General features: G+C 41.8%; 1 protein-coding gene across 1 annotated transcript in view; it reads right to left on the bottom strand.

The window, feature by feature from the left end:
* Positions 1–3920: 3920 nt before the first annotated feature.
* lactb2 (lactamase, beta 2) overlaps positions 3921–20166 on the bottom strand; it is a 49442-nt gene continuing 33196 nt past the window's right edge. Inside the window, exons 6-7 of the mRNA XM_080194098.1 lie at positions 19156–19237; positions 3921–10501 (exon numbers count right to left, since the gene is read on the bottom strand). Of these exons, the coding sequence (XP_080050224.1) occupies positions 10461–10501; positions 19156–19237 (123 nt within the window). The 3' untranslated portion in view covers positions 3921–10460. The remainder of the gene's footprint in view (positions 10502–19155; positions 19238–20166) is intronic.

The raw sequence follows: 20166 nt of genomic DNA, 5'->3' as shown, positions 1-20166 counted from the left end.
GACAAATCAACATCTGGCATGTGGGAGGCTTTCAAGTGTATATTGATAGTGACTCAGGACATGCACATTCCTGTAAGGATGAAGGATAAGTATGGCAAGTTTTGGGAACCTTGGATAACGAGAGATATTGTGAAGTTAGTCAAAGAAAAAAAAGAAGCATTTTCAAGGCTAGGAGGCTGGGAACACATGAAGCAAGTGTGGAACACAAGGAAAGTCGAAAGAAACTTAAGCAAGGAGTAAGAAGGGCTAAAAAGGGTCACGAAAAATCATTGGCCAGCAGGATTAAGGAAAATCCCAAAGATTTTTATTCATGTATATAGAGCAAGAGGGTAGCCAGGGAGAGGGTTGGCCCCCTCAAGAATGGGGGAGGGAATCTATGTGTGAAGCCAGAGGAAATGGGCAAGGTATTAAATGAGTACTTTGCATCAGTATTCACCAAAGAGAAGGACTTGGTGGATGATGCCTCTGGGAAAGGATGTGTAGATAGTTTGAGTCATGTTGAGATCAAAAAGGAGGTTGTATTTGGGTTCTTGAGAAACATTTAAGGTAGAAAAGTCTGCAGCGCCTGATGGGATATACCCCAGAACACTGAGAGAGGCAAGGAAGGAAATTGCTGGGGCCTTGAGAGTAATCTTTATATCCACACTGGCTAGAGGGGAGGTCCCAGAGGATTGGAGAATAGCCAATGTTAGTCCTTTGTTTAAGAAGAGTAGGAAGAATAATTCAGGTAATTACAGGCCAGTGAGTCTTACATCAATGGTAGGGAAATTGTTGGAGAGGATTTTTTGAAACAGGATTTACTCCCATTTGGAAATAAGTGGAAGTATTAGCAACATGATTTTGTGAAGGAGAGGTTATGTCTCCCTAGATCGAGTTTTTCGAGGAAATAACGAAGATGATTGATGAAGGTAGGGCTGTGGACATTGTCTATGTGGACTTCAGTAAAGCAGACTGATGCAAAAATGAAGTCACATGGGATCAGAGGTGAGCTGACAAGGTGGATACAGAACTGACTCGGTCATGGAAGTCATGATGTGGAGACGCCGGCGTTGGACTGGGGTAAACACAGTAAGAAGTCTCACAACACCAGGTTAGAATTAGGGACCTTGTGGTGAAGGATCCTCTTGGGGAGAGTGATCATTGTATGGTGGAGTTTCTGGTGCAGATGGAGGAGGAGAAAGTGGGTTCCCGGACACGCGTCCTTTGTTTGAACAGAGGGGAGTACGGTAGGATGAGAGAGGAATTGAAGAATGTTGACTGGGGGAGCGCGTTGGAAGGTAGGTCTGCTGAGGAGCAGTGGAGGATCTTTAAGGAGATCTTTCTTGGTGCTCAGCAGAAATTTATTCCGATGGTTAGAAAGGACCATAGGAGGAGAGGTAATAAGCCGTGGATAACGAAGGAGGTGAAGGAAAGTGTTAAATTAAAAGCGGAGGCCTTTAGAGTAGCTAAGAGTAGTGGGCGAGAAGAGGATTGGGAGAAGTTTAAATGTCAACAAAGATTGACAAAGAAGTTGATACAGAAGGGTAGGATAAACTATGAAGCTGGGCTAGCGCTTAATATAAAAAAGAATAGCAAGAGTTTTTATAAATATATAAAAAGGAAGGGGCTGGCTAGGGTGAACGTTGGACCCTTAGAGGATGAGAGGGGGGACTTAGTGGTAGGGGATGGGGAAATGGCTGAGGCCTTGAATAACTTTTTTGTTTCGGTCTTCACGGAGGAGGACGTGAATAATTTGCCGGGTGTTAGCGATGGAAAGATGGTAGGACTGGAGGGTCTCAATGACATTATTGTTACTAGAGAGGCGGTGCTTGACAGACTGGAGGGACTGATTGTGGACAAGTCCCCAGGACCGGATGGAATGCATTCGAGGGCTCTGAAAGAAATGGCGGAGGTGATAGTGGATGCCTTGGTGGTTATTTTCCAAACGTCGCTGGATTCCGGGGAAGTGCCGGAAGATTGGAAAATGGCTAATGTTACGCCGTTGTTTAAGAAGGGTGGCAGGCAAAAGGCAGGGAATTATAGGCCAGTTAGTTTAATGTCTGTTGTAGGTAAAATGTTAGAATCCGTCATCAAGGAGGAAATAGCGAGGCATCTTGAGGGGAATTGCTTGATAGAGCAGATGCAGCACCGTTTTGTTAAGAGGAAGTCGTGTCTGACGAATTTATTGGAGTTCTATGAGGATGTGTCTAGGGCGGTGGATAGAGGAGAGCCGGTGGATGTGCTCTTTCTTGATTTTCAGAAGGCATTTGACAAGGTACCTCACAAGAGGTTATTGCAGAAGGTAAGGGGGCATGGAGTTGGGGGTAGGGTGTTAGTGTGGATAGAGGATTGGCTGTCAAATAGGAGGCAGAGAGTGGGGGTCAATGGGTGCTATTCGGATTGGTGGTTGGTGACTAGTGGAGTGCCCCAGGGGTCGGTGCTGGGGCCTCAGCTATTTACCATTTATATAGATGATCTGGAGGAGGGAACCGAGTGTATGGTGTCGAAATTTGCTGATGACACCAAGATTGGTGGAACAGCAAATTGCGCGGAGGGTGTGGAGAGTCTGCAGAAGGATCTAGATAGGCTGGGCGAATGGGCCAGGAACTGGCAAATGGAATTTAATGTTGGCAAGTGCGAGGTGGTCCACTTTGGTAGGAATAATGGTAGGAAGGACTATTACTTACGTGGTGAAAAACTGCAGCAGGCGACAGTGCAGAGGGACCTCAGGGTCCTTGTGCATGAGTCGCAAAAACCCAGCCTGCAGGTGCAGCAGGTGGTCAGGAAGGCGAATGGGATGCTGGCCTTCATAGCGAGGGGGATTGAATATAAAAGTAGGGAGGTCTTGCTGCAGCTGTATAGGGCACTGGTGAGGCCGCAGCTGGAGTACTGTGTGCAGTTTTGGTCGCCGCACTTACGCAAGGATATTTTGGCCTTGGAGGGAGTGCAGAGGAGGTTTACTAGGCTGATGCCGGAGTTGAGGGGGTTGAGCTATGAGGAGAGGCTGAATAAACTAGGCTTGTACTCGTTAGAGTTTAGAAGAATGAGGGGAGATCTCATTGAGACATATAAGATGATGAATGGGATGGATAGGATAGAGGTGGAGAGACTCTTCCCACTCAGAAAGGACAGTAGGACTAGGGGGCACAGCCTCAAGATAAAGAGGGGGGGGGCGGTTTAGAATGGAGTTGAGGAGGAACTTCTTCACTCGAAGGGTGGTGAATCTCTGGAATTCTCTGCCCGTTGAAGTGGTGGTGGCTGCCTCGCTAAATATTTTTAAGACGCGGGTTGATGGGTTTTTGATAAGCGAGGGGATTAAGGGTTATGGGGAGAGGGCAGGAATGTGGAACTGAGCCACGACAGATCAGCCATGATCTTATTGAATGGCGGGGCAGGCTCGAAGGGTTAGATGGCCTACTCCTGCTCCTATTTCTTATGTTCTTATGTTCTAAAGTCCAACCAATTTATTTGATAGTAAACCCACAAGCTTTTGGGGTTTGCCCCTTCGTCAGGTGAATGGAGAGTTCTGGCCTCAGATAGAACATATAACAGCACAGTCAGTTTACAGATTACTGATTAGAATGCGAGTCTTTACAACTAACCTGCTATTCAAGTCTTAAAGATGCAACAATGCGAGTGGAAAGATCATTAGGCACAGATTAAAGAGATGTGTATTGTCTCTAGACAGTACAGTAAGTGAGGTTTTGCAAACCTAGGCAAGTCATGGGGGTTACAGATAGTGTGACATGAACCCAGGGTCCTGATTGAAACCGTCCTCATATGCGGAACTTGGCTATCAGTCTCAGACCTTCGGGTTTGGTCCTGAAAACAGTCAGCCTGCCTATATGATTACAGAGATAGTTGAAGGAGGAAAAAAAAATGAAGGGATATGAGAACAGAACAGCTCAATTTCAATTTTGAATTTATTTTCCATGGTGAAATTCATTTTGTGTACATTAACTGTTAAAAAATTACATTTAAATGAATAACAAAAATAAAATAGCCCTGTCACAGAGGCTAATTTTAATTAAAGTATTTGTTGAAAACAATTCCAATATATTAAAATAATGAGAGAGTCCCACCATGTGTATGCATCCTTATCCATACATCAAACTCCTGTTAAAAGTTCTTATAGAGAAGGGCACAAATGAGTTCAGGAACTGACTTATCCTGCATTTGAGGGATTGTAGCCTTTCCCCTGAATACAACCAGCAGTAGTACTGAAACAAGGCATAATTCTCATTGTTCATGACACTTTTAGCTTTCATCAAATTTCTTCAAGAGCAGATTTCGTCCTGATTAGGACTACTATATGGATGATAAACAGCAACATGAGAAGGTTGGTCTGAATGGCCTATTCCCATGTTATATATGATAGGTAATTCTATTAAATTAGCTTGCTAATATTTATCATCAATGATATGCTGAGGTAAAGAAGCTCTGCCCTGCATGATTTTTATCTTTAGAAGAGGGGTTTTTGCATTAATTAGTTTTCTGGAGTAGATTAACTGGTGAATCAGATTTTAAAAATGTACCTCGAGAAACTAAAATGCTGTTTTCTATGGTAGAAATATTGAGATAATAATCTGGTTATTTAGACTTTAGCATAAGCAGAAAGGTGGCAGCAAAGTGTACTGATTTTTAATGTGTACAAAAGTTATACTGGAAATAAGTAAAACCATGACATCAATGACAAACTGATGTCATCTCACATGATATCAATGACAAACTGATGTCACTAAGTGGTTTCCTTTACCTCAGTTATTAGTGCGCTTATCAGATGTTACTTGTAGCCATGATGCGTGGGCTAGATTTTAACCTTCTTCACTCAGCAGGAACAGGGTAACAGTGCCCACAAAATGGTTTCTTTCCTGCTTCAGTCCTGCCTGCTGTCATTCTTTCAGAATGTCCTAAGCACCAATCTGTTACAGGCAGGAGCCTAACTGTAAAATGTTAATCAACACCATGTGGCTTACATAGGAGTTTGAAGCAATTTTGTAAAAGGAGCTCCATTCCACTGGTACCCAGCCTAGAGCAGCTCAATTAGCAATCCTTAAAGGGGCCCACTGAAGGCTGCTGTTCAAACCGCTATATATTTAAAAAAAAATATTTTTCTGGGGTCAAAAGAAACATGATTGTTCCCCTTGGCTGCCAAAAAATTATGATCCTCCCACCTCAACAGCACTTCAACCTCTCTCTGGATTGGTTTCATGGAGAAACTGTTGGATTTTTCATCCACTCTGACCAGCAAGCTGCTTGTGACCTGAATCAGTACTTACAGCTCACTGATCAAATATAAATGTGGGCTCGTCTTTAAAATAGGTCAGACTTCACACAAAGAATAGGTCATGTGCTGATGTTCACATGGTTTTACATCAACCCCATCCTCTAGATCATAAATAATTTCACATTATTGTGACATTGATAGGGAGAACTTTTTAAAATGTAGTCTTCCATAGCACATGATCATCCAGCACTTGTTATCCATTGCCAATGACAGACTTTTGAATGAGACTATTTTCACATAAGGCGGTAGATATTATTCTGTGTCTCTGCTAATCACCAACAGGTATAGGGAAATGGGCAGTGCAGTGAGGATTCAGAAAATTACCCTTAAGTCTTTTTTTATTCATTTGTGGGATTAGAGCATTGCTAGCAACATCAGCATTTATTGCCCATTTCTAATTGCCAGAGAGAAAACAAAGGTGAGTCACCTTCTTGTGAGTCCATGGCAATAAACTTTAGAACATAGAAATTATTGCCCCTCAAGGCAATAATGCAGCAACTGGTGTGGTACAAAGTCACACATAGTTAAGTATCATTCAGTTCTCTGTCTGTAATAAATCAGTCAATCTCAGTTTTGGTGCTGCAGATAGTCTCAGACTTTCTGCTTAGAGAAATATGAGGTTGTGTTCATATTAGGCTGTAATGCTCCCATAGTCAAATTGTTTGGTCTACTGTACAGGCTTACAGTTGAGCAAAAATTGCCACTGAGCTGCTGCATGCTCTCAGAATTGCATTTTGCAAATGATTCTAAAAATAACTACTGCAGATATCCTGTGTGCTGAATTTATGGCCCCACACTCTGGCAGATAACACTACTATTATACTGAGAACCGGTAACAGCACAATACAAAGAATTACATAACATCAACAGCAGAGAAACAGGCCATTTGGTAGACTATTGTTTCAGGCAATTCCTGCTCCACTGAACTTCTTTCTTCCCATTTCAACTCCCCTCGTCCTGTCTCTTCCCACCTACACCCATGACTCTTCTAATGTCCTTCATCACTCTAACAGTTCCCTGGCCCTAAGGGTCTCCCATGAATGTCTAATAATGCTTAAATCTCTGTCTTCACTAGGACGTTCTGGAGACTCACTGTTTTTTATTTGACCAAAGACCCAATCTCCATTCATCACACCTTCGGTCCATCTGCAAGCAGGACCCAGACCTTCCTGTCATTTGCCACTTCAACACAGCACCCTGCTCTCCTCTCCAGATGTCCATCTGGCCTTTTGCAATGCTGTAGTAAACCCCAATGCAAACTGGAGGAACAGCATCTCATCTTCCAGTTGGGCAATTTACAGCTTCCGGAGTGAACACTGAGTTCAACAACTTCAGAGCACAAATTTCCCCCCAATTATCTTCGTTCCATTTCAATCATCCATTTTTATCATCCCTCATTCTTTCTTCCATTTTTCCACTTCTTCATTCTCGCTCTCCATCTTGCCCCCAACACCTTTCTCCATCATCATTTATATTCCCTTTTTCCAATTACAGCCCCTGACCCCCACCCTCATTGTATAAATATATTTTGATTTTCTTTGCTATCAGCTCTGAGGAAAGATCATTGAGACACGAAACTTTGGCTCTATTCCCTCTCCACAGATGCTGCAACCTGCTGAGATATTGAAAATTTTCTGTTTTTGTACCACCTTCCTGCACCTGGCTGAACTTGCTCTCATATTAAACAATTCCTTTAACTCCACTCTTTTCCTCCAAATAAAGATGTTGTTTTGGATATCTGCATTGGTCCTAGCTATGCTTGCCTTTTTGTGAGATATGTGACACGTTCCTTGCTCCACTCATGCTCAAGGTCCCTCATCCCTATTACTGGTACATTGAGTCTGTACTGGTGTCATTTCCTGCTCTGGACTTTGCATCTGATTTTCATCCTTCCCTCAACTTCACCTGCTTAATCTCTGATTCTTCTATTCCTCTCCTCAACCTTCGTCTCTTTCTAGGAATAGACTATCAATGAATATTCACTATAAACCCATCGACTTCCACAACTACTTCACTACCTTTCCTCTTATTACCCTTCTCATGAGGACTCTATCCTTCCACAGAGCTGCTCTGATGATGCTACCTTCCAAACCAACACTTCTGATACGTCTTCCTTCTTCCTCAATCAAGGCCTCCCCACACTCCGGTTGATAGCACCTTGATCAAGTTTGTCCTATTTTGTGCACTTGTGCTCTTACCCTATCCCCTCCATCTCAGAACAATGAGAGGGTTATCCGTGTCCTTCTTTCCACTCCATAAGTCTCTGAGAATCCAACACAGGTCACCCAGCAGCACCTCCAGCATTCCGAAGGGGCCATTCCCTCTGTGACTTCCTGGTTCACTACTCAACTACCCACAACATTCTATCCCCTTTGCACTGCATCTTTTCATGCAAATGCAGAAGATGCAATACCTGCACTTCTACTTTCTCTCTCTTTAACAACTAAGGTCCTAATCATTCACTTCAGATAAAGCAGTAATTGACACGTATTTCTTTCTATTCAGTATAGTTTATTTGCTTGTCACAATGCATTCTGCTCTATACTAAGTAGGCCAAATGTATATCGGATGACCTCTTTGAGGAACACCTCTGTTCAGCTGGAGTGTGCCTCCAAGCTTCCAGACACTTGACACAGAATTCTTGACCTTGCTCCCATGTTGACTTCTCTGTCCTTGGCATCCTGTTCCAATGAATTTCAACATGAGCTTTACGAACAACAGTTCAGCCTTCTGGACTCAGCACTGGATTCAATAATTTCAGACTGTAACCTCTCCCTCCATTTTGTTTTCCTTTTCTTTGCAGGTTTGGTTTTATTGTCTTGGTGTTCCTTACTTTGCTTTCAAGTGACAGCTTTTCATTCTTTTGACATTCACAACGTCTCTAAACACATCTTTCATTTCTTTAATCGTCACATTACCACTCCTTTGGCCTTGCACCACCTACCTTATTGTTGTTTAATCTTTCCTGCCTTCCAAACCATTGCTGACCTTTTTGCTCAGTTTCCAACTTTCTCCCTTTTTGCTTGCTTGAAATATACTACATTTCTAATGTTTCCCTTTTCTGATGAAAGGTCATCAACCTGAATTATTATCTGTTTCCCTCTCCACAGATGAGTATATCCAGCATTTCTAGTTTTATTTCAGAAAACTATCAAAAAAAGGAAACTTCAACTTTCAAAATGATGCGGACAAATAAGAGGATTTGATTCAAACTAATGGTCCTACCATATTATTTATTAAGCTGATCTTTCTTTTCTGTAACAGTAACACAATGGGCGGAACCAGGAATTCCTGCCCAAGGTCAGTGGAGATTTCTGTTGTCGGACCCTCGTTCGCACCTGTTCTGTGGCAGGCAAGCTGATAGAATTCTGGTCTATATTCTGTAATAGTAACACTATATTCTGCATCTTATCCTTTCCTTTCCTCCCCTATGTACTCTATGAACAAAATGTTTGTCTATATAGCATGCAAGAAACAATATTTTTCACTGTATTAAAATACCTGTGACAATAATAAATCAAATCAAATCAAAACACTGAAGAGGTTATATACGGCTTTTGGGTAAGGTATAAGTGATAACAGAAGGGGCTATGACAAAAAGCAGTTTAACAGACAACTAAGGAAAGGAAGCAAAGTGTGTGTATTTGGAACAAATCTCAAAATATTAAAATTTATTCTAAAATTGTCAATAAACGGAGAATTGTAAAGTATAAGATGAGAGCTCTGCACTCAGATAGCAAGGTCCCAAGCAGGCTAAGACAGAGGTGGCGCAAAGTGACAACTGCTGCCAAGGGTGGGGTGTGGCTAAGACCCAGTATTGGTTGGAATCTCCCTTTCCTCTTCCCGGGACCAGACTGGAGCCTGCAGCTGAGCAGCAGATCGCGTTTGGGTTGGGGGTGAGTTGTTCCATCAGTAAGGTGCAGCAGATTCAGGAGAGAGGGATTGAGTGACAGTTGAGTCAGGCCGGGTAGAGATCAGGAAAAAAATTAAAAGGGCACAATTCTGTGAGCCAAAAGCCAGAATTTTGCTGAGTGGCAGAAAGTACTTATTTCGGAGATGTGGCACTTTTCTAGTACTGGCAGTGTACACAACAGGGACCAGATCTCAATTTCTCCACCTGTTACAAAGAACGTTTTCCTTCTCGACTCCTCCCAGTCCTTTTCTCATTATTTTCCTCTTTCTGTTTCCCTAAACCTCCTCTATCCTGGTCTTTTCTTAGTTCATCTTTACTTTGTCTTCATGTTTTTGTCGCACTGAATGATTCTTTTCACCCATCCAGCAATACAACTTCCTTTGGCCAGCGTGATAAATGTATTTGATTTTATTTTGATAATTAGTGTTTTAAAACTCAATGACAGTGCAAAGAAAGTCTTCTTTGTAATACAATGAAAGACATTTTAAGTGTTGTATAAATGCAAATTGATTGTTATTTTGATATATATGTATTATACATATGTCTTCAGCAAGGTCATAAACAAAATGACATTAGTGTCTCTTTGAAAATTAAATCCAATGTTTTGACTGGCTGAAATTGATGAGTTTGATATTTAGTAAGTAAGTCAGTACTATAAATTGCTTAGTTCAGCAATTCAGAAATAAGTGACACATGATTTTATCTGCTACAGATACATTTAATGTGGCACTTACAGATTTAACGTATGATGCATTATACAAAAGACTTAATTACATAGATGCTAGATTGAATTACATTCAATGAATATAACCATCTAATCTAATAAATTGAAAAATTATAACATTGAAGGCACTACTAGAATTATCGTTAGAAAATCACAATTGTGTAGAATTTCCAATGGGGTCCCCTTGATCCCCCATATCACTTCTGTGAAAATCCTGAGTAAGTAACAATCATTTACTCTATTTCTTGAGTTTAACTGCTAAAACTTGGGCAGAGGACTGTGGAAATTCTAGCCCAATGCCTTCTATGGCATACTTATTTTCAATTCTCTGATATTAAACCCAACTAACAGTATATAATTTTGACAAAAGGTCATTGACCTGAAATGTGAACTCCATTCTTCCCTTGATAGAGAGCATTTTCTGAGCATTTCCAGCACTTTATTTTTAAACCAGAATATTACATGTACTTCAAAATCAAATCTCCAAGAATTCACACAACCTTAGTTGAAAGAAGATATACAAGTCAATTTTACCCTTTCAATAGGAGAGATAAACATTATAGATTGCTTTTCCATTTCTGTGTTGCATCATCTTTGGCTGCAAGACAAAATCATTTGATTAATGTTGTTTACAACACTGAAATATACCGCACCAAATCAATTTTGAAAAGTGAAATAAATATTGTCAGTAGTCCCGTGACAGTAAACATTGTTTCCCTGAATCGTTTCTTGAAGGTGGTTACTGAGATTATTACACCAATACAGCAATTACTAAACCAATTTCTAAACTACTGATTGAAAATTTTCCTTTCTCTGCCACTTTTCACTCCAGTCCCTCTCACCAAATTACTGACTCCTTGTTATGAGGAGTTCCCTGGGGGCAGTCATTTTCTGTAACTTTGCCCAGCTAACTGTTCTTTGAGTGTGCTTATGTAACCAGTCTATTCAATAACGCAGAGGCTAAACTAGCTTTCATTTGACATCTATAGCACACACATCTGTAGCAGCAAATCAGAAGTGGGAACAATCCCTATTTTGTCCTCCCTTATAATGGCATAAAGATAAATTGTAGTAACACAGTTGCCACCACCTTGCAGATCAGTCAATTTAATAGCGACGGCTCAGCTATTGTCTCAATCACAGTAAACAAAGCAAACAGGGTACTAAATATTAAATAAAAATCAAAAAATGCTACAATTAACAGAGTTTCAGGTTGATGATCTTTCATCAGAACTGAAGATTAAAGGGACAAACATAACATAAACTCTTTTGCAACAATGAATATTAGTAAAACTGAAGAATCATTGTCTTTCCTAGTTCACCAGGAAAGGAATGGTGCTGTTTTTCAAAGGAAAGACGAATCTGGAGAGTAAGAGAGCAAAAATGGAAGTAGTAGGGCAGTTAGCACGAGTACAATTTTGAGATGCAGACTGTGCCAACAGTGTACATTTAGTTACCTGGTAAAGGTGGTGGTGGGTCTTCTGGAATGGCTATGTTTTGTAATGAAGGTACTTTCATAATAGTCTTAGGTTTGGTGATTTTAACCCAGTAACAGTGAAGGAATGACAGTTTCTATCCTTATTAGGATGGTAAGGAGGTTGGAGGTTACTGTTTTGCCACAAAATTGCTGTATCTTTCTGAATGTTAGTTATCAATGGCTGGGAGGTACTGTCAAAGTTTGGTGAGTTACTGTGGTAAATCTGCAGACATTGGCCAGAATTCTCTGGCTGTTTGGTAGTGGCGGATCCTGCCATCAGTGCATTCCCACTGATCATTCTCTGGCGGTCTGGGGTGGCATCAATGGGAAATCCCATTGACAGCAGCGGTATCAGAAGATCCCATGGCTAGCGAACAGCTTACCACCTTGCTGCTGAGAAACTGGCTGATGGGAGGCTGGAGAATTCCAGCCATTGCTTAATGCAGCCAAGGTGTGTCAGTGGAAAAAAAAGATATTGAATGCAGCTGCAGGACTGATCAAGTGAACTATTCTTCTATTTATCGAAACTAAGTGCTTCAAACCTAATAATGACCTTAAGAGGACAAACAAATATGAGTCAGTAGCATCTAGAACATAAGAACATAAGAAATAGGAGCAGGAGTAGGCCATCTGGCCCTTCGAGCCTGCCCCGCCATTCAATAAGATCATGGCTGATCTGTCGTGGCTCAGTTCCACATTCCCGCCCTCTCCCCATAACCCTATTATGTCAGACAATCACTGTGACCTCCTTTCAATGTGTTAAGTGGGATGAATTGCTGACCATCAATGTTGAAGATGTTTTTATAACCCCAGCCTTCCCCTCAAACAACTTGTCCTCTGATTATCCTATATTCAGTCACTCATTGTGCGTGCTCTGTTCATCATGCTCATTATAGGCCCGATGCAGTCCCCCCACTGGGTCATTTAATGCACAATGGGACCAGAACGGTAGCAGATACCGGAGACCAGAGGCAGGCAGTTAAATAGTTAAAGACCATGCTGTGGACAGTTTGCTGGCAGCAGAGTATATTGTCCCCCACTAAATAAAGGGAGGCCACCATCTGCAAGGAGGTGGCCATTGGAGCCAGAGGCCCCATGACTCAAGGGGAAGGAGTCCCGTGGTAAAATCTACCCCAACATCTCTCTGCAGAAGGGCCAACACCTCTGATCACTGGTGACTGCCTGACTGGCTCAGCCAGAAGCAGAAAGACTTCTAACTTTCAAAAAAGAGCAGGGGAGATATCTCTGGAGTTGAGGCCAATATTTATCCCCCAATCAACATTAAAAAAATAGTTTATCTAGTCATTGTCACATTGCTGTTTGTGGGAGTTGGCTGAGCACAAATTAACTGCTGTGTTTCATAATTATAAGAGTAATTCCTCTTCAAAAAGTACTTCACTGCACTTTAAGATGTCCGGTGGTCATGAAAAAACAAATTACGAGTCTTTCTCTTTTTCTTTTTTTCGTTCTTCTGAAGGGCACATCAAAATAGAGGCACCTCCTCGTTCAGCAGCAGTCACCTCTGAGGTTGCTGAGCTGTTTGCCAGGCATTCCATTTGGATTGGTAACATGGAGAGCTAGTGTGCCATCCTTAATTTTATCATGGACCCAACTTCAGTCAATTAAGAAGCTACATCCAGGAAGAATATTGCTACAATCCCACTGCCTACTTGTGTAGTCTTGGTCTAACACTGAGACTTAATCCTGGCCTTGGTTTTTTTGCAGACCCTCCCAACATCCAAATGGTAATTTAAACTTTTTTTCTCTTCTTCACGGGCAAGACAACATCTAATATGAGGACAAGAATAGCCATAGGTGGTGACATCCTCTAACTGAAGAGAAAACCCTTAGATTTGTGAAGAGGAGATGACAACGTGTGCTGAGTAGAGAGAACCATGAGGATAAGTGTCAGCTGCAGGTCTATCATGGTATTCTGCCACCACCTTCTCAAACTGCTTTAGCACCTTTTATCTGCTTGCTAGGACATCATGAAAGCCTCATTCAAAAATAGTCAGAAGGGAATGCATGAATGGGTCACAAGGAGCTGGGTAAAAAATGAGGATAAAGAAATTGACAGCTGGAAAGTAAATACATGTTACAGAAGAGTCTGGGGACCTGCATCTCATAGGTGCTCTTCTTAAAAGATGGATACTTGAAAATCATGAAATGTTTGTGTAGTTGTTGTGAATGGTCTCTGGCAACATGCTGCATATGCTGGAGAAGTACACCACCCAGATTAATGACATTATGATTTCTCTACAGTCCAGCACATCATGGGAGCAGCATATAGTATTTTCATGCCCATCTGCATGGAAACCCCTTAACCACAGGTAGAAATCTGTATATCAATTTTCCCTTCCAGAATCCAAACAATGCAGGCTAGGAAAGTTTTTTTTTCTCTCAGAACTTCACTGATACCATGAAATTTGCTTTTGTAACAATCACAAGCATTGTTCAGTGCTGATGGCATGGCAGAATTATGCTCACAACGTTGCTGTCTCCTGAAATGGTAGTATTATAGCGCGAGGTACTACAACTAGGAAACCTTGAATTGTAACTGTGATATATTGAAGGAAAGTTAAAACTACATACAAACAAGCTCAGTACAGATTCAGGTCAATTCCCAATGATTCCTGATAACAAGGCTCCCTGATAACAAGACCTGCGCCCTACCATCTGATAGACAACAGTTTACCTGCTTCTCTCTGTTGGGCTCCAGGAGGGTCATGTGACCCACAAACACCCACCCCTAAAGGTGACATGCTATTACAAGCAGTCTGCAGTCACCACCTTCACAAGACTGCACATGGCAGAATAGTGCTAAACATCAGTGAATGTCTCCACTTCTGATCTTAAGATGGAAGGAAGCTCATTGATGAAGCAATTGAAGATGGTTAGGCCTAGGACACTACCCTGAGGAACACTGCAATGATTACCTGAAGTTGAGGTGATTGACCTCCAACCACCACAGCCATCTTCCTTTGTGCCAGATACGACTCTAACCAATGGAGGACTTTCACCCTGATTCACATTGACTCCAGTTTTGCTACGCTTCCTTGATAGCACACTTGGTCAAATGCTGACTTGATGTCATGGCAGTCACTCTCACCTCACCTCCAGCATTCAGCCCTTTTGCCCATGTTTGAACCAAGGCTGTAATGAGGTCAAGAGCTGAGTGACTCTGGACAAACCCAAGCTGAGCATCCATGAGAAAGTTATAGCTGAGCAAGTGCTGCTTGATAGCAACATTGATGACCCATCACTTTGCTAATGATCAAGAGAAGTCTGATGGGATGGTAATTGGCCAGATTGGATGTATCACAGCTTGATATGGCTCCTGCTCTGACCAAGACCACAACAAACTACAAAGGGTTGTAAACAAATCCCAGTCTATTACACAAACCACTTCCCTTCCAATGACTCCGCCTACACTTCCTGTTGCCTCAGAAAAGCAGCCAGCATAATCAAGGACTCCAAGCACCCTGGACATATTCTCTTCCACCTTCTTCTATTGAGGACAAGATACTAAAGTCTGAGAATACATATCAACCAACTCAAAAACAGCTTCTTCCCTGCTGCAATCAGACTTGAATGGACCTACCATATATCAAGCTGATCTTTCTCTACACCCTATCTGTAACTTTAATACTATATTCTGCACCCTCTCCTTCTTCCCTATGTACTCTAAGAATGGTATGTTTTGTCTATATAGCACACAGGAAACAATACCTTTCACTGTATACCAATACATGTGACAATAATAAGTCAAATCAAATTGATTGGATTTGTCCTGCTTCCTGTGTACAAGACATACCTGGGCAATTTTCCACATTGCCGGGTAGATGCCAGTATTGTAGCTGTATTGGAACAGCTTGGATAGGGATGCAGCAAGTTGTGGAACACAGGTCTTCAGTACTATTTCCAGGGTATTGTCAGGGCCCATTGCCTTTGCACTATCCAATACCTTCATTCATTCCTTGATATCGCATGGGGTGAATCGAATTGGCAGAAGACTAACATCTATGATGCTGGGGACCTCTGGAGGAAGCTGATATGGATTATCCATTCAGCATTTCTGTCTGAAAATTATTATGAATGCTTCAGCCTTATCTTCTGGACTCCTCCATCACTGAGAATGGAGTTATTTGTGGAGCCCTCCACACCACCCCACCCCCGCCCTGCCAGTGATTTGTTTAATTTTCCACCACCATTCATGGCTGGATGTGGCAGCACTGAGAGCTTAATCTGATCTGTTGGTTGTGGGATCATTTAGCTCTATTTATTACTTGCTGTTAATACTGTTTGGTATACAAATGGCTTTGTTTTGTAGCGTCACCATGTTGACACTTCATTTTAGGTATGGCTGGTGTTGCTCATGGCATTCCTTCCCGCACTCTGTGTTGAACGAGTATTGAGGCTACAGTTCAAAGGGCGTCTCAGTGGCCAACTGTCCTTGAAGTGAGGTTGGAGGAACACTCAGGCCCAGACAGGCATTTCAGGTGTAATGGTGGTGCTGCTGTTGCTACCGGGTAGCAACTTGCTGAGAAGCAGTCTATCTACAAAGCAAGTCCACCCACACTTAAACCAGCAACCCTCCCAAACCAAAGTGGGCAAAATTACAGGAGCTGGCCCTTTTTTGTGCATGTAAGTGGCTTAATGAGCCCTCTGTTGGACAGCAGCTCCACACCTGTGCAGTGCTGTCTCCATTTTCCCTTCCCTGTATGCATACCACTCCATTCATTGTCATCTTAATGAAGCCAGTTTAAATTTTTGCCAAAAACAAGATCTGCAGACAAAACTACAATTTTATTTTCAATTCATACTGTACAGTAGGGCAGTCTCACCCATTCACAACTCCTCAGATACTAAAGCAGCCCATGTCTTACTGCAGCAAGACCTGGACAATGTTCAGGTTTGGGCTGACAAGTGGCAAGTGACATTCGTGCCAGGCAATGACCATCACAACATCCTGAAGATTACCACTAACTGGAAACTGAACTGGACTAGTCATATAAATACTGTGGCTACAGCAGGTCGAAGGCTAGGAATCCTGCAGTGAGTAACTCACTCCTGACTCTCCAATGCTTGTCCACCATCTACAGGACACAAGTGAGAATGTAATGGAAAACTCTCCACTTGCCTGGATGAGTACAATTCCAACAACGCTCAAGAAGCTTGACACCTTCCAGGACAAAGCAGCCCGTCCACAAGGGATTGTTATCCCTTCCACAAACATTCAATTCTGCCACCATTGGTGAACAGTGACAACCATGCGTACCATTTACAAGATGCACCAAGCTTCCTTAGGCTTCCAAACCCATGACCACGGCCACGTTGAAGGACAAGAGTAGCAAATTCCTAGGAGGACCACCATCTAGAGGTTTCCCTCCAAGTTACTCACCATTCTGACTTGGAAATATATCAACATTCCGTCACTGTTGCGAGGTCAAAACCCTGGAACCCCCCCTCTCTAACAGCACAGTCAGTGTACCTACGCCTCAGAAACTGCAGCTGTTCCAGAAGGCAGCTCACCACCATCTTCTCAAGGACAATGAGGGATGGGAAATCAATGCTGGTCAAGCCAGTGGCGTCCCATAAAAATGAATTTTAAAAAACCCTTAATTGTACAGCTCCTGTTAGTAGCTATTTAACTGGCTACTGCCAGCAATGTCTTCCTAGATGCCACTGCCAACTGAAGCTTGCTCACCTCCTGCTTCCCCCATCAGCCCCAAAAACCATCTGGTGGTCCAGAAAAATTCAGTCTAATGTCTCTTGCAATTAGCAATGATTTATCCTTTGAACCCTCTCAGGCTATTGCTGTTCCTCTGGTTTATTCCTCAATCTCCAAATATTCATTCTTAGGCCTTCTTATAAGGCAAAGTTGTGGAGCAAGTAAAACTCAAGCAGAGTCTTCTGACTATAATACTGAGCAACTGCAAACTGATCTAGGCACCTGAGGAAAGCAGAAAATGGTGCTCACTGCAGTACTGCTCATTGGTGCTCTGGGAAGCTAGAATGGTGTCATCAACCAGAAAGGAGGGTTAAGTCTGATCTCTCATGATCCACCCACAGATTTGCCTTTCTGTAAAAGAGTGCAAAAATGGCCAACTGCCTTAAAATGAAGGCATCACAATTGTTTCCAAATAAAGCAAGTATTTGCTTGGAAGGTGTAATGCTGCTGAGCTGAACATTTAGAGAATAGAATTCTTTTTCATTGATACAGGAGGTGGCATTAGGCAGGAGGGTACATATGGGTACTTAGGTGCAATTTCTGAATTCTTGGACCTTGCTGAATATTTGTTTCCTTGAAAAACCTTGCAAAATGATACTGCTCTGTCATAATGCTCTGGACAGCTCATAGGCAAGTTAGGCAAATTAGCAATACTGTGGATATGTCACTTTATAAAAGGATCTTAGACATCTCGTGGACTAAATCACTGACCCTGGCAAAGTGTCAGGAAAAGTAATAAGACTCCGATGCAAATTCTTCACTGTTTTCTGACAACCCTAGATCAAGTGATATAATGAGATATTAAATTGACAATGAGGTTACTGCATCCACTGTTGTTCCATCAAAGAACTATCAGATTTGTCAGACACAAATTGCCTTTTCTTCCACTGAATTAATATTGAATTATTGCCTGTGGCCACTTACTGAAATGTTTAATCTTGCTTGTGCCATATTAGAGCACTCAAGTGCATAGATGAGAACTATTAAAGGCTGCCAGCTCCTATAAAGAGAGGAAACTGATAAAATAATTCTGCCATTTAACATCCTACTGAAAGTTCTCCTGCCCTCCAGATGTACTACATTATAATCCATCTTTTGAACGGCCTTTTTTTTAAAACAAGGACCCCAAATATCCACTTCATTGAATCCTTACCATGCAGGAGGACATTCGTTCCTCCAGTCTACACCAATCACAATCCTATCCAGCCCGTATCCCTACAGCCCTACATATATATCCTGCTAGTCCCCGTGACACTAAGGGGCAACTTACCATGGCTAATCAACCCAACCCGCACATCTTTGGACTGCTGGGAATCAAGCCCAGGTTCCTGTTGCTGTGAGGCAGCAATGCTTGCCACCGAGTGGCCCACAATCTGAACGTGACTCCCTTTTGATCGGCTGAGGGCAACGGAGACCATTGCCTGTTCCTACAGAATGGCATTGGTCTCTCAGGGCCGACTGACCCATGTTCAACAGCTGTTGAACACGGAACTTAAATCCTTCTTTCATATAATAGCTCTTTTTTTTCCCTCTACAGTTACCTGTACAGATTTTAGCAAGCTCTAACACTAGTTTGTTTGTGATATTACTGACCATGATGGGAGGATGCGCAGTCTCCCATCATGGTCAGTAATATCACAAACAAACTTCTCCACAAGTCATAACAAAAGTTTAAATGTCTACCTCACCCACAAAACTGACCAGCTGATCACCTTTGATACTGTTATCCCAGCATAAAAGAGTTTAACCAGTCATCTTTCAGTAAGCATAAACAAATAATTGATCTATTATTAAACAAACTTTAAAACTGGTTAACATAGAAGTTGTAGTTTAGAAATGTAACAATATTTCCTTTTTTCTAAAAACCAGAAATTCAAATCCACATACACACAGACACAAAACAAGATGAGACAAACAGTATCCTGCCAGTCTTGGCAACCATCATTTGTCTTCATGGCTGACATGTAAATGGGCCTCCATACCCCATTAGATGTAGCTGTTACAAATTTCCAGTATTTTATTATTCATTGCTGAGTACACTCACTTAATTTTCCTTCTTTTCCCAACTTTTTCAGGTGCTGGATAAGATTAACTTCAGCTGCATGATGCAAGTGTGCTGGAGTATCCTATTGGTTAAAAAAAAACATACATTATATATTACTTTCATCAAAAAATAGAATACAATGTTTTTTAAATTAAAAGTAAGAATTGAAGATTATTCTGGCTCTTGTACTTAATGTTTATGCAAGACATATAAAGCTGACTTCAACTTGAAGTCATCACCAACATTAATTAATTAATTCAAACTTAAAATGATCAGTCTGATCAGAAGTTCCTGCAGCCACGTTTGGGGGTTGAGATAATTAATCTTTAAGAATCACAACCACCATCTTTTGTGCTAAGTATGACTCAAGCCACTGGCGAGTTTTTTCCCTGAATCCTCTTGCTATCAGTTTTACTAGGACTCAGTTGAATGTTAGCCTTGATAGCCTCCAGTGTGGTTTCTGTTACCTCATCTCTGGTGTTCCGCTCCTGTCCTTGTTTGAACTAAGAGGCATAGAACATATAAACAGGAATAGGTCATTTGGCCCTTTGAGCCTGCTTCACCATTCAATAAGATCATGGCTATCCTGGTTGTTGTCTCAGTTCCACCTTCCTATCTGTCCCCCATAACCTTGGACTCCGATATTTCAAAAAAAACTGTCTAATTCTGCCTTGAATAAATTCAAAGATCCAGCCTCCACTACTTTCTGGGGAAGAGAATTCCACACAGCAATGACCCACTGGGAGAAAAAGTTTCTCATCTCTGTCTTAAAAGGGAGATACAGTAAAAAATCTCACAACACCAGGTTAAAGTCCATAGGTTTATTTAGTAGCAAAAGTCACTAGCTTTTGGAGCACTGCTCCTTTGTCAGGTAAGTGGGAGTTCTGTTCACAAACAGGGCATGTAAAGGCAAACTCAATTTAAAAGTGAGACCTCATATTTTGAAACTATGTCCCCTAGTTTTAGTCTCCTCCACACAAGGAAACATCTTTCGGATAGCCACTTTATCAA

Source organism: Carcharhinus amblyrhynchos, chromosome 8 (assembly GCF_965287045.1).
Source record: "Carcharhinus amblyrhynchos chromosome 8, sCarAmb.v2.hapA, whole genome shotgun sequence".
NCBI classification, from domain to species: Eukaryota; Metazoa; Chordata; class Chondrichthyes; order Carcharhiniformes; family Carcharhinidae; genus Carcharhinus; species Carcharhinus amblyrhynchos.
This window is presented reverse-complemented; position numbering and strand designations above follow the sequence as displayed.